This window comes from Theropithecus gelada, chromosome 11 (assembly GCF_003255815.1).
Source record: "Theropithecus gelada isolate Dixy chromosome 11, Tgel_1.0, whole genome shotgun sequence".
Classification (NCBI taxonomy): Eukaryota; Metazoa; Chordata; class Mammalia; order Primates; family Cercopithecidae; genus Theropithecus; species Theropithecus gelada.
In genome coordinates, this window is record NC_037679.1 from 41,579,153 (window position 1) to 41,594,035 (window position 14,883).

Below are 14,883 nucleotides of genomic sequence, written 5' to 3' on the forward strand. Positions count from 1 at the left end.
TACTTTTATTGTTTCAAAACATTATAAAAGTGACATAGATGCATGTGACACACAAAAAGGAAGCTTTAATAAAGGAGTTTGAACTATGAATGAACTCAAAATATTAAACAACATTTATTTCTATATTTACCTTTCAACATAAGTAATAAATATATTCACATTATAAAACGAGTTTGAAAGTATGCAAACATATATGTTAAAAAGTAAAAGTTTGTTTGGCATCACATGTGACACTCCCTTCACATATTTCTTGCTATGCATGTACATATACAAATGTGTACATGTACAAATACCTCTTTTCTAACAAAAGGATTCAAACTGAATCCTTTTCATTCATTCATACATTTATATATTCTTTCAAAAATATTTATTGAGTGTCTACAACATGCCAGATACTTTTGAATGAGAAGTGGAAAAAAAGTCCCTGCACCCATGTCATTTACCTCCTAGTAGGTAGAGACTGCAGAGCAACAAGCAGATAGATAACTAGTACATCAGATGGTGATAAATACTATGGAGAAAAATAAAGTAATGTCAGTTTGGAGGCATGCTGTTTTATATAGGGTAGCCAGGAGAAGCTTTGTTGTTAAGATGACGTTGAGCAGACAGTTGAAGGATGAGGGAGCAAGCCGTGCAGCTATCTTGGAGACATAGTGTTCCAGACAGAGGGAGCAGCAAGTAAAATACCCTAAGACAGGAACCTGTTGGCCCTTTCAAGAAAGAACAAAGACCAGCATGGCTAAAACAGTGTTGTGACAAAAAGCAGGGAAATTTCTTAGGGAACTATTGCTGGAATCCAGATGGAAGATGGATAGCGCAGATCAGAGGGGAACTTTGGAAGAGATGGTTAAACACTTCTTGTGCAAGATTTTTGAAAATGCAGTTTTATGTGGGTACATGATTGCGAAAAGAAAAGCCTATCTATAAACATTAATTTGATTTGAGAAAAAGTGAAGTCATTTTATGACAAGTTAAAGCAAAAGGATCTAAATCTACCTCAGTAAAAGATTTAAAGCTGGAGAATGTAATGTCAACAAGGTTGGTGTGATTATTTTAGAAAGAGATTTGGCTTAAAACAAATTGTCAAGATAATAGGAGAAGCAGCAGATGCTGATCAAGAGGCAGCAGACAAGTTCCCAGATGCCATTAAGAAAATTATTGGAATGTAAGGGTATCTTCCTGAATAAATTTTCAATGCAGATAAAAATGCCCCATTCTGGATAAAAATAACTGCTGCAAAGAAGACTTATTAATAAGGAAGAGAAGCAAGCACCAGGATTGAAGGCAGGAAGCGATAGGCTAAGTCTACTGTTTTGTGCAAATTCAATCAAGTTTATCATCAGAAATGTCCTTATCTCTAAAACTACTAACTCCTGGGTGTTAAAGGGAAAAGATAAACATCGGTTGGCTCCTTTTCAGTTGTACAACGTGGAGGTCTGGACAAGAATCTTTTTTCTGGATTGATTTCATCAATGCTGTATATGAAGTCATGAAGTATCTTGTCCATAAGAAGCTGCTTTTAAAGTTCTTTTGCTATGATACTGAACAATGTGGCTGGCCACCCAGAACCCCATACGTTCAACACTGCTTTAAAGAAGATGTACAGACAGTTAACAAGTATATGGAAAAGTGGTCAACATTACTGATCATCAGGGAAAGGCAAATTAAAACCACAATGAAATATCACCTCATACCTGTTAAAATGACTGTTATAACAGAAAACCCCACAGGACAACAAGTCTTGACAAGGATATAAAGGGAACCCTGTTACATTGTTGGAAGGAATGTAAATTGGTGCAATTGCCGTGGAAAATGATATAGAAGTTCCTCAGAAAATTAAAAGTAGAATTACCATTTGATTCAGCATTCTGACTTTTGAGTATGTATCTAAAGGAATTGAAATCGGGATCTCAAAGAGATATCTGTACTCCTGTATGTATGACAGCATTATTCACAGTAACCTAAGATATGGAATAATTTCATCTCCATTAATGAATAAATGGATAAAGAAAATGTGGTACACACATACAATGGAATATTAGCCTTTAAAAAGAAGCAAGTCCTGCCGTTTTCTACAATATGGACGGACCTGTAGAAAATTATCTTAAGTGAATTAAGCCAGGCAGAGGAAAATACTGCATGATCTCACTTGTATGTGAAATCTAAACCAGTCGAACACAGAAGCAAGAGAAGGGGCTGGGTGGGAGAGAAACAGGGAAGTATTGATCAAAGCATACAAAGTTTTGATTATATAAAATAAAATTTGGAGATATTTTGTATGTATAATATAGGGCCTATGATTCACGGTACTGTATTGTATACTAAAAAATTGCTAAAAGGGTATGTCTTATATTAAGTTCCTTTACTACAAATGGAGAAAAAAACAGGAAGGAGACAACTTTTAAAGGTAATGAATACGTTTTTGGCATTGCTAATGATGATGGCTTGATGGCTTTACAGGTGTTGACTTATTTCTGAACACAAAAAGTTGTATACATTACATATCTACAGCTTTTTATATGTCAACCATACCTCAATAAAGCCGTTTTAAGAAAAGAAAGGGAGGGGAAAAATACATATCAGGTATGAATTGTTCATTGAAACTAAAGAATTTTTAGCCATTAATTGAGTGACTGGCCCATGTTAAGCATGTTAAGTACTCAATAAATATATATAAGATTAAAAATCCAAATTGTAAAAAGTTGAAACAGCAAATTAAGTGTGAAATGAAGCTAGCAAACTAGGCACAAGCAGATCATGTAGGATTTTGTCAGTCATACTAAGGATTGAGGTCTTAATATTAAAAGGAGAAAAGGGATTTTTTTAAGGAGAAGAAGGATTTGTTAAACAGGAAAGTGAACTGGTGAGGTTTGATTTTTTTTTTTGAGATGGAGTCTCATTCTGTTGCCCAGGCTGGAGTGCAGTGGTGCAATCTTGGCTCAGTAAAACCTCCGCCTCCCAGGTTCGAGCGATTCTCCTGCCTCAGCCTCCCAAGTAGCTGGGATTACAGGCAGCCATCACCATGCCTGGCTAATTTTTGGATTTTTAGTAGAGACGGGGTTTCGCCATGTTGTCCAGGCTGGTCTCGAACTCCTGACCTCAGGTGATCCGCCCACCTTGGCCTCCCAAAGTGCTGGAATTAAAGGCATGAGCCACCATGCCCATCCCTGATGAGGTTTAAATTTTAAAAGATCATCATGGTTGCGGAATTGAGATTGGAATAAAAGGGAGCAAGAGTGGATACTGGCACACCAATCAAGAGACTGTTGTACCAGTCCGGGTAGTTTAGGATGGTGGAAATAAAGAATTTTTAGATTTGAGGAAAATTTAGGAGATAAATAAATAGGAATTTCTAAAACAAACTGAATGAGAAAGTGTCAAAGATGTTTCCTGAATGTTTTGACTTGTGTAAATGAATAAATATTAGTGCCAGTTATTAAATTCTGAAACTTCATAAGATCTAGATTTGTATTTTGAAGTTAGTTTAATTTTAGACATGTTGATTTTAAGGTGCCAATGAAATATCCATTTGGAAATGGTGGTTAGGATATTGATAATTCAAAACTAGATCTCACAGAAGAGTATAGGATTCCAGATATAATTTAGGAATGGTAGTGGGTTGATTAATGTCTCCCAAAAAGTCATGTTCATGAAGAACTTCAGAATATGACCTTATTTGAAAACTGGGTCTTTGCAAATTTAATTGGTTAAGATGGAGTCATCATACTGGATCGGGTGGGCCCTAAATCCTAGGAGAGTGCACACAGAGAGACACAAAAAACTGCCACGTAGACAGGTAGAAAATGACAAGGATTACTAATAATCACCAGAAACTGGTAATGGAAGAAACAATGAAGTATTCTTTCCCAGAGCCTTCAGAGGGTCTGTGGCCTAGCCAACAGCTTGATTTCGGACTCGTGGCATCCAGATTTGTGGAGAATAAATTTCTGTTGTCTTAAGCCACCCAGTTTGTGGTTAATTTGTTACTGCAGCCTGAGAAAACTAATACAAGAATTATTGTTGTGTATTGTGGTATAGATAAGATATCCTAGAGAAAGAGTATAGTAAGGGGAAGAGTATAGGTAGTGCAAGGGTTAGAAATTGGCTATCACTGACAGAGGGTGCTCACAAACTAATTTTGGGCAATTTGGTCAGCTTTATTATGCCCACCTTGTGCTTTAAAAAGCAGTAGGACCCAGCAGATGTGATACTTGGTTACCATACAAATAGCTTTATACCTATTAGATCCTACCTACCACTTTATACATGTGTTTAACCACTGCAGGCATTTCAGTTTGTGAGCCTTTGTTCAAATAAAGTATTAAAGGGATGTGGGGAGTGGCAAGACTAAACCACAGAAACATTTCATAGGCAGACAGAAAATAATGAGTCAGCAAGGGAGTATAAAGAGAATTAAGGCTACAAATAAGAGAGAATGGTATTATGGAAGACAGATGAAGAGATTGTTTAAGGAATGGGGTATCAACAGTTTCCGAAAATCTACAGTGAGTGTTTTTTAATCCATTGGATTTGTTCTCATAGATTACACTGTTGAGGGAAACAAGAGCTGCTGTTGACATGGTTAATGTGTGTGTTTTAGAAAGATAATATTGCTCTTAGTATAAAGGATGGGCAGGAAGACCAAAACAAAGCGACAAAAGATTTAATGAGTAGGTATTGCATTACCAAGTTAGTAGCTAATGAAGACTGAATATGAAAAAGAAGTATAATTAAGAGGATGTATATGTAAGAACTTAGCATAATGGAAAATGGTTCTAAAGTTCAAGCTTGTTTAATTAGGTGGATAATGATATTAGCACAAGAAGGAATAACTAGTACAATCTCTAAATTTAAGAGATCATTGTTTCTAAAGCTTGCAAGAAATACTAAGAAATAAGATAGAAAACAAGAGACTTCATCTATTCCACAATTATGGAAGTGAGGCTAGGGGAAAGCAATTTGATTCACTGATAAAGGGTGATTAATGCTCAGTTTGATTAGATTTGAATATGGGTATATGAGCACAAAGAGAAGACTGATACATAAAAGTAGAAATGGTGAACTATAACTTTGATTCAGGTCATATGAGGGAACTTCAGTCTTCACTGCAGTCAGAATGAAACTAATGAACCAAATTCTGAAGATAATATTGAAGATCTACATAAAAGGCTTTGTTTGACTTTGAGGGTTTGCTGCCTTCTTATCAGTTGTTTGCACTTAACTCCATTAGATAAAGAGCAAAGGTGTGAGGCCACTGTGATCTCAACCACAGAGGAAACTGTTAAATGCAGATTCAGAAAACTTCAAGATGGTTATGTAACCGTGTGGTGTCCAGAGGAGTGATGTGTTTTCATATAGCTTTGAGCCAAGGCTGGCAGTTCGTGTAAACTGCACTCGTATCTTAAAGTTCCTAGGTGTTTTGGATAGGAATTCAGGGATCCAGGTCCATCAAGTAAGACTGCCCTTCTGTCCTTCATATGCTGTTAAATATTTAAGAGGGAGCTCTCTTACACACAGGTTGAGTACCCTCTGTCAGCCTTTGTTGTAGTAAATAGTAGCTTTATGAATTCTAAGGAAGACCATAACCCTCCTTCATAATCTGCATAATCTTCATCAGTACAAATCAGGAAACATATTTGAAGTAAGACCATCTTTTATTATGCTCCACTTCTCCAGTGACAGCCCCATGGGCTCCATGTGTGATGGCTCCCTTGCTGGCTTCCATCTGTATCACCTGGAAACAAGGGAGATCCCAGGAATCCTATTTCTCTGTCCATATCTTCCCTTTATCACCAGAAGTCAATTGGGAAGCCCAGAACTCTGTTCCCATGGAAAAATTTTCACGCCATCTTCCCTCTACCACAACACTTACAGCTTCACCACTTTGTCTCTAGAACTCTGAGGACTAATCCTATCGTGTCTTTTATGCCTATTCATATTAGCTACCACCAGAGCCCGAGGACTCACAGCTCGTTTGTTATTTCTAGAACCCCAATCACAGGTATCTCCATAAGCCCTTGGTTTTGACTAAGTGTCCCATTTTCTGGAATTCACCGTCAGTCATTATGAAAATTGCCTATATATATATTGCCTCTTCTCTGAAAGTTTCTTTATTTTCGTAACTGATCAAAACCTAGCTGTAACGAAGCACACTGCCCATACTCCTCAAGCAGTGGATTTTTTCCCCACATTCCTTGTATGGAGTAAGCCTCCTTACTTCTCATTGCTAATTGTAGACTGTGTGTGTTATCTAATGCTGTGTAAAAAACCACCCCAAAACTCAATGGCTTATAGCCACAATAATTATTTAGTATCTCTTATAGTTTCTGTGAGTCAAGAATTTGGGAGTATACTTGGCTATGGGTTTCTTATATTAGATTTTTCCTTCTAATAATATACCCTTTCTGGTGTAGTGTATTTTTCATATGTGCTGTACCCCTTTCAATCTAATGTTAAGTAATATTTTTTCCAGTCCAAGTTTTCTTTAGATTGTCACTGAGGGAAGACCTCTCTGCCTATTTTCAGGAAAGTAGACAAGCTTTTTTCCTGGCAACCTAAGATAAATTGCAGAGCAGTGATAATCCAATAATTATACCTTTCATTACAAATCAATTGTTTTTTGGATTCTTTTCATATTCTGCGCTATGTTGACTTTCATCTCTTTTTCTTCCAGTGTTATAAATCTGTTTGTAGGTATTTGGTTAGGATATTAGAAGAAGTTTAAAAATTGCTAGTCACTTATTTTAAGTTGTAAGATATTCTCTATTTTGGTTTTGGAGAGTATATCCTACTGGAAGCTCAGTTTTTAAATTTTTGTTTCATATTTCATTAAATCTTCCTCTCATCCTTATGTCATGCTTCTTTATTAGGTTGAAATCTCTGCTCAAATAGCACACCCTCAGAAAAAGACTTCTGTGTTAATTAGAACAGAGTTATTTAACTACTGTGCCATGGATGTTTTATGGGTATGCGTGAGATATTGTTTCCCTTGTTCCCTGGGGTTTGCCTGTGACCACATCATCATCCTCTGTTTATTTTAGTGTGACATACAAATTTTGCTATATTCCAAGAGTGCTGAGCTATAAAAAGTTTGACAAGCATTAAGATGAAGATTTAAATGTAAAATAGATTTAGGACCAAAGTAACAGTGACTTAAACAAGACACAGGGACATTTATATTTCAATCCAGAGGTCAACAAGTACAGCTGCTCTAGAAGCTCTGTACAAAAAAGTCTTACAGGAACCGAAGGGTCTTCTATTTTGTTGCTCTACTCTCTACTGCTCTTGTTTTCATGGTCTTAGTTCACTTGGTACCATGAACACATTCCAGACAGAAAAGAAATGAAGCAGGTAGAGGTAGAAAGTGTGGGTGAAAGAACATACACCCCCCCCATCCCTTTTAAGTACATGACCTGGAATTTACACATATGGTTTCTGCCCACATTCAATTGGCCACAACCCAGTCTTGTAGCTATCCTAGTAGTTGCATAGAAATCTGAGATTTGCAGCCTTTAATCTCAACAGTTGAGTTCTCTGTTACTACAAGGAATAAGGAGAGAATGGATGGGTAAAGGGAGGAGTAGCTGTTTTATTGGTTAGTAATGAACCAGTTTGAATATAATAGCACAACCCCATCTCTCTAGCCCTTTACTTTTTACAGCGAGATCTGTATTTCTCTTTTTATTTGTCAGAAAAAAAAAAAATACTTATCGTAACCCTTTCACTTTGCAATAATCATGTCTCAGTTAAATCATAAAAGCTTCAATAAAACCCAAACCACTCTTTGAAGTCATCTTGGAAATTGAAGTAGCCCAGAGTCCCTAGGACCTGGATAGGCTACAAGGGCTCTATGAGTCCTATCCAATTGTAAGTAAAATTGTTTGTTAATATACATTTATATAGCTTGGTGGTTAAGAGCATGAGTTCTGGAGTCAGATTGCCTGAGTTTAAATTCCAGCTCTGCCTTGTGCTAGATTTGTAAGTAAGGCAGTTGACTTAAGCTGTCTGTCTGTGCTCAGTTTCCCTATCTGGAACATGAGAATAATAGTATACCTACTTCACAGAATTGTTCTAGGAACTGAAGCTAGTTAATACATTTGAAGGACTTACAATAGTGTCTTGATGTTAAGTGCTGTGTAAATACTGGCATTTTTATTGATATATATTTGTACATATTTACAGGGTATGTGTGATATTTTGATAAATGCACAGACTGTGTAATGATCAAGACAGAGTATTCAGGATATCTACCACCTCAAGCATTTATCATTTCTGTGTATTGGGAACATTTCAGATCTCTTCTAGCTGTTTTTAAATATACAATATATTCTTGTTAACTATAGCCACCTTACTGTGTTATCGAATATTAAAACTTATTTCTTCTATCCAATTGTATGTTTGTACCAATTAATCTACCTCTCTTCATCTACCTCTCCCCACAACACACATACCCCTCCCAGCCTCTGGTAACTGTCATTCTACTCCCTATCTGCATGAGATAATATTTTTAGCTCTCACATATGAGTGAGAATGTGTGATATTTGCCTTTCTGTGCCTCGCTTATTTCACTTAACACAGTGACTTCCATTTCTACCCATATTGCTGCAAATGCAGGGTTTTTTTTTTTGACCAAATAATACTCTATTGTGTATATATATACCACATTTTCCTTATCTGTATCTATTCATCTGTTGATGGATACTTAGAATGATTTCATATCTTTGCTGCTGTGAATAGTGCTGCAATAAAGATGAGGTTGTAGATATCCTTTTGAGATATTGATAATTTTCCTTTGGATAAATATCCAGTAATGGGATTTCTGGATTGTATGTATGGTAGTTCTGTTTTTGATTTTTTGAGAAACCTCCATGTTGTTTTTCATATGGCTACATGATTTGCATTTACCTGATGATTAGTGGTGTTCAGCATTTTTTCATATAGCTGTTGGCCATTTGTATGCCAACTTTTTAGAAATGTCTATTCAGATCTTTTGGCTACATTTTAATTGGATTAGTTGTTTTGCTATTGAGTTGTTTATTTGCATTATAATTTGTATTCCTGGGGGGATGGTCCATATCTTCCATCTGATTATCAGTAGGGTCTATTATAAATTTTAATTTAATACCTGAACATCTGGATAGGCTGTGATTGTAACATCTTTCATAGGCTATGATTGTAAAATTTAAACTTGTTCTCTTTCAATCAAAAGTCATCTGGTCCCTCACGGTACAGAAGTTTACTTACTGGAATCTATCCCAACTGCATTTTCTTATAAAGCACCTTTTTGTTTTTATTTTATTTTACTTTTTATAATATAATAGAAATTAATATTTATGTTTATCTCAACTTGCTTTTAATTATCACTGGTTTTGTTTTTAATAAAATTTTCCAGGTCTTAATTTAAAATATAAATTGCTTTCTTTTCCTTTCCAAAAACCCTGTGGAACTAACAGTTCTACATCAGAAATTTTAACATCACCAAGTTGCATGTGTAACTCTATTAAGTTGAGCAGTAGATATGTGATTAAGTAATGAACATTGATTTTTGTTTTTGTTGTAAAACATAGGTGCATTTGAGCTAAATTGGGTCAGAGTTGAAAATATTACAGTCTCTTAATATAAGGAAGAAATAAGAGCCTGTAGAGCTGTTCTTTTTCTGAAGGGGGAAGGTAGTGGCTTAAAAAAATATCTGATGCTTCAACATTGTTAGGAATGACTTTATATTGTTCTATAATAAATTGCCAAATGTCATATTTAATAAGTCACTTTCAAAAAGTCAGGTAAGCAATAAATTTTCAATATCTCATTACTTACCTCCTATAGTTATAATGAATATCAAGAGTATTTGCATTTTAAATTGCTAAATCTTAGAGAAATTGTTTTGGCAAATTGGTTGGTACCAGACTTGGAACCTAAACACAAAGCAGCTGTGTTGAGCAAATACCACTTTCATAACATTAGTATGCTTTCAATTAACAAACTGGAATGAACTGTTAAACATCACCATTTCCATGTTAAACTACTGTTTTTACTTTCTCGATGACTGATTTGCTTTCTCAGTAGATTATTTATTTTAACTGAAAAAGGAAGAATTTTATTTAAATAATCCGTATTTTTCCCCCATCTGCAGAACGTACTCAGGAAAAGTGGGGATTTCCAATGTGCCACTATTTAAAGGAAGAGAGATGGTGCTGTGGTCGTAATGCCAGAATGTCAGCATGTTTGGTATGGTTATGTTTTTTCCTGGAGTAACAGCTTTATCCAGATGTTGTAGAATTTATTGTTTTTGGCTAGTATCATGGATTCAGTGCCAAATTTTGCAGAACATCCTCATTAATGCTTTTGTGCATTGGAAAGAAAAAAATGATTTTCCCTTTAAACAATATCCACTCTACATGCAGTGTCATGACAAAATTATATATAATTATTTTAATTATTATATAAAATATAATGTAAACTGTTCAATACTTTATCCAAAGCTCTGTGGTTTGTGTTTCTTTCTAGTAGATCATTTGGTTTCCTAAATTTTTATAGAATGGGAAAAATACTAAGCTAATTGAGATACGAAGTAACTATCTAATTAAATAAAACATTTATTGTGCTGCATTTGACTAGTGCCCTCAGACCTAGAACGCTCTAGCTCGTAATGTTCTCTGTTCGCGGCACTATGTCAGTTTACAAAGAAATGAGTTAAATAACGTAAGTGATTTTTGTGTTATCAGAAAATTAAAATGCTGCAGTTATGTAGAATTAATAAATTTAGAGATCTGAAGTGCAACATAAGGACTATAGTTAATATGGTATTATATACTGGAAATCTTCTGAGAATAGATTTTAGGTGCTCTTACTGCACACACACACAAAAGGTAATTATGTGAGATGGTGGATATGTTATTAATAAATTGCTTACCTATTATAATCATTTCACTAGATATAGATGCTGCTCAGCTTATGATGGGGTTATGTCCCAATAAACCCTTCATATGTTGAAATTACAGACAAAAATGCACTTAATACACCTAAGTTACCAAATATCATAGCTTAACTTAGCCTACTTTAAATGTGGTCAGAACACTTAAACATTAACCTACAGTTGGGCAAGTTCATCTAACACAAAGCCTGTTTTATAGTAAAGTGTTGAATTATAGTGAAATTGAATTATAGTAAAGTGTTAAATCTCATGCAATTTACTGAAAACTATATGGAAAGTGAAAAATTGAATGGTTGTATGAGTAGTCAAAGTATAGTATCTACTGAATGCGTATCACTTTTGCACTATTGCAAAGTTGAAAGTTGGGAACTGTTCATATGTATATATAAACATCATGTTGTACACTTTAAATTTATGCAATAAAAAATTTAACAAAGTAAAATAAAGTAAAATACAGTTGATTAAATAATACGTTTAATGTCCAACCGCAAGGTAAACTAATTCTTTCAGGGACCATTATTTCTATGCCTATTACATAGCAACATAAGAAATAGTGTGCCAGTGTTCTAAGTTATATATACTAGAATTATCTTAGAAATGTATTTATGCTAACATAATAACTTCCTTTGGTAGCCCCACTTAAACTACTTTTCTGGAAATTTGTCTTGTTCTCTCACTCTTTAGTAAATGGTACTTGTTCAAGATCTTGTTAGAATGACAGGTTCTTCTTGGGATAACTTAAGTATCAGAATGCTCATAGCCAGTGTTATACCCTTGACGCAAGAAATTGAAATAGTCTTTTTTAAGTGAACCTCGCCTCAGAGAAAAGACCTCAAGATGTTGGCATCAGGGATTTCACAGTGTAACAAGGTAGATCTATCCCTCTGTGGTGAGAACCACAACTAATAGTCCTCACTCATAAGCAAAACAGTTTTAATCAGATTTATATTATCCTCATTTTCATTATTAACAGAAAGACAAGAGTCAATACATATCTAAAGGAAGACTAACCAAAAAAATGGAGATATTTAAAGAAAAAGCAACTGGGAAGAAATGTAGACTATCTAAAAGAAAAGAACTATGTAATATCCCTTAGAAAGACAAAAGAATATGTTGTATCCATAAAAAAAAGAATTATTTCTATCAAAATAAACATTCAGAGAACCAAAACGAAGACTTTGGAAAATAAATTCTGTAAATATAGAATTAGCAGACCATGCTGGCCTTACCTTGCTGTGACCAATGTCAGCTGCCCATGGAATGCCGTTCTCCTTAGCTCCATCCCAACCCATGTCCACCTTGACTTATTTTTTTGATTCCAAAGTAATGTTGGAAAATCTAAGGAACAATTCTTTTAATATATCTTATTTTATTGCCTTTTACTCCATAACTGACATTTTTGACAAATATTCAAAGCTTAAGTGGTCTTCTTTAAAAAAAAAGAATAGATGCTTTTCTGGGAAATGATTTCAGATAAACAGTTAAGAATACCAACCAGACACAAAATATTAATTAAATTAGAGCAATCTCATTAACGTACGTTAAGCCTGATAAAACTTCTAAATTATTCCAGACTAGTATGAAATGACTGGTTGGTATGTTTTCTTCATCCTCTTTGTTCGTTGTTCAAGAATAGTATTAATGTTTGCAAAACACTTTTTAACCACCTACCTGATTATCTTTTATTATGTAATCACAATTTATTATTTCTATTTCTAAATTAAGCTCATCGGCAACACATAACAAAAGCAGTCCTGGCATATCTGATATTTTTATCATATACCAAATCGCCTCTTTTTAAATACTCTTTTTTTTTTTTAATTCAGTTTGGCCTTTAGGAAAATTTATAATAAAAATCTAATCTGAAATTAGCACAAGGAGTACCATAAATGAAAACTCATCTGGACCTGTTGCTATTTAACAGAATATGAAAATTATGTAATAGCTGTCTTCTGTATTTATAACATTCTACTTGGCTGTAGATGTTCAGTGAAAGTATCATTCAAGTAAATGGGAAAATTACATTTTTTTTCTTCAAACCATTTCTGTGAAGCCAGTTTTCATGCAATGAACTCTTTTTCCCACTAACTCAACATGGTGTGAGAGCATGATAAACCAGGATTCTAATAGCAAGTTTTTAGTTCTTGCTCTGTTCTTTGCTAACTAGCTAAGCAACTTGAGAAAAGTTACTTATCTTGTCAGTGATCTTGTGTATCTACAAAAATTGCTCTTATACTTATAAAAATATAATTGTAAATTATCTTTTCATTTTAAAAGTATATGATTAGCTATATGTAAACAGTTTCATTTATGAAAATAAAAAGACCTGAGGCAAATATGGGTATTTTAAATTTGAGTAGCAAGTACATGCACATCTCTTACACATTTATTACTTTTCTGTGTTTGAAATGTTTCCTAATTTAAATTTTTTAAATAAAATTTTAAATTTTAAAAATAAAATATAGTTTAAAAATTATATATATTTGGAAGTATATCTAAAAACTCAGTTTCAGAAGACTCTATTCCATATTTAAATTATGACAAATCTTTCATATATTTTGGATTATGAGTATTTATTACAAATGTTGGGAAATATTTTGTAAAAAGTGTTTTGGACTTTAAATAAACATAAATGTAAAAACCAGTATATATAAAATTGTAAAAATATGTGTTACTTTCTCTTCTACCTGGCACTTGATCATATGTGAATTTGATTTGAATTTGTAGATCATACAGACCAAAACTACATATAGTTTTCCAAAATAAGTTTTTAATTATAATCTGGATTTTTTTGTTCACTAAAAGATGAAATCATATGTTTATTAAAATTATGAGAAAATATGTTAAAATATGTATCTATGTCTGTATATGTGCATAATAATAGCGTCGGATTTATTTGATTGTTTTAGCTACACTAAAAATGAGCCAAGACTATGTCATTTCATTTCTTTCCTGTTTTCTAATTCCTTCTGAAATTCAAGGACTGTATATAATTAGAATTGACATTCAAGGATGTGTGTTTGTGTATATGACACACATCCATTATAAATTAGCTCTAAATTACACAAGCATACTAGTTAACATTCTTTAATGATATTAATACTGTTAAGTGCATAAACTTACATATTATCACATAATTAATCTTTCTAAATGTCAGTTTTACAAACTCTTATACAGTGTGTTTATAAATCTTATAAGATAAGACTCAATATATCAGCAATCTGTCTTGTTTTTTTTCCCCCCCCTTTAAGGCATTGGAGCGGGTTGCAGCTGGCCAAGGGGTAAGTAAGAGTGTTTCACTGATGAACAGGACAGTTTTTCTCTCAAGCACTCTTCATACTTGACCTGCTGATGAACTTAAAACCTAATGGAATTTAATAAATATCTTGTCCCAGATGCATATTCAAATTTGTGCATTTTCTGTAAGTTTACTTTAAAAGCAAAATGAACTTTTCAGAACTTTCAAGCTTTTAGGAAAATTTCTGCATTATGCTCTTATACTAATTTCTTGGTATTATGCTAAACAGTCTATAAATATTTCTGAAGAATGCTATTGTTGAAAATTGGGCTTTTTTGTGCTTAGTTCAAGCAAAGATAACCTATATTATTCAGTACATTGTTTTAACTGTAGTCCAAAACACATACTTCAGTTGATTGTTTGATAAATTTTTTCTTTACTGACTTGATTAGCCATTAGTTGCAGTAGCCAAATGAGTTTGCACTTAGAAATAGAAGTTAAATATAATCCCCCAAATATCCATGTAATTGTCTTATTCTTTACCTTGTATTCACGATTTTTTAAAGAGTTTTTGGACCCTTTCATAAATTTTTAAAATTTAACCTAAAGTTTACAAATCTTTATTTTGCTTTTGTTCAAGGAACATTAATGTGTCAATTTGAATTGTTAAAAATAATAATTAAAAAAATAATTTTAATAACAAGTATCATTTACT

At 33.6% G+C, this 14,883-nt stretch overlaps 1 protein-coding gene across 1 annotated transcript in view; it reads left to right on the plus strand.

The window, feature by feature from the left end:
- METTL25 (methyltransferase like 25) overlaps positions 1–14,883 on the plus strand; it is a 97,675-nt gene that overhangs the window by 42,580 nt on the left and 40,212 nt on the right. The window contains exons 6-7 of the mRNA XM_025402841.1: positions 10,130–10,224; positions 14,182–14,211. Coding sequence (XP_025258626.1) covers positions 10,130–10,224; positions 14,182–14,211 — 125 coding nt within the window. The remainder of the gene's footprint in view (positions 1–10,129; positions 10,225–14,181; positions 14,212–14,883) is intronic.